At 44.4% G+C, this 558-nt stretch overlaps 1 protein-coding gene across 1 annotated transcript; it reads left to right on the forward strand.

Annotated features, from left to right (window-relative positions):
* Nucleotides 1-381, forward strand: LOC143604743 (putative mitochondrial protein AtMg00860). The gene has a single exon (XM_077081134.1). It carries the CDS (start codon nt 1-3, stop codon nt 379-381), a length of 381 nt encoding a protein of 126 aa, XP_076937249.1.
* Nucleotides 382-558: the final 177 nt, after the last annotated feature.

Raw genomic sequence — 558 nt, forward strand, 5'->3', positions numbered from 1 at the left:
ATGACTGCACTTCGTGCTTTTTTAGGATTAAAGGGGTATTATCATCGTTTTGTTAATCGCTATGCGCGAATCGCTTCTCCTCTAACGGATATACTCAAGCTACCGAAGTTCCTTTGGCCACCAACTGCACAAATAGCGTTCGACAATCTGAAAACTGCCATGGTGTCACTCACCACCCTTGCCTTACCGGACTTTTCACAACCATTTGATCTAACGACCGACGCCTCTGGCACTGCCATCGGAGCCGTCTTGTCTCAACGAGACAGGCCAATTTCATTCTTTAGTAAGAAGTTGTGTCCTCGTCTGCAATTTCACAGTCCACTTATAACCGTGAAAATGGAGGCAATATTTATTGGGTCGCCGCTTTCGTATCTTTACTGATCATAATAGTTTGCGGCATCTGCTTACGCAACACATTCATACACCTGATCAGCAGAAATGGATTACCAAACTTTTGGGATTTGATTTTGAGCTTCACTTCAAGCCAGGAAAAGAGAATAAAATGGCCGATGCCTTAAGCCGGGGTAGGTGAACCCCTTCTTCTTTCATTATCGGTTC

This window comes from Bidens hawaiensis, unplaced genomic scaffold (assembly GCF_021521415.1).
Source record: "Bidens hawaiensis isolate Kalapana, Puna unplaced genomic scaffold, B.hawaiensis_p1.1 tig00066388_1, whole genome shotgun sequence".
Lineage (NCBI taxonomy): Eukaryota > Viridiplantae > Streptophyta > Magnoliopsida > Asterales > Asteraceae > Bidens > Bidens hawaiensis.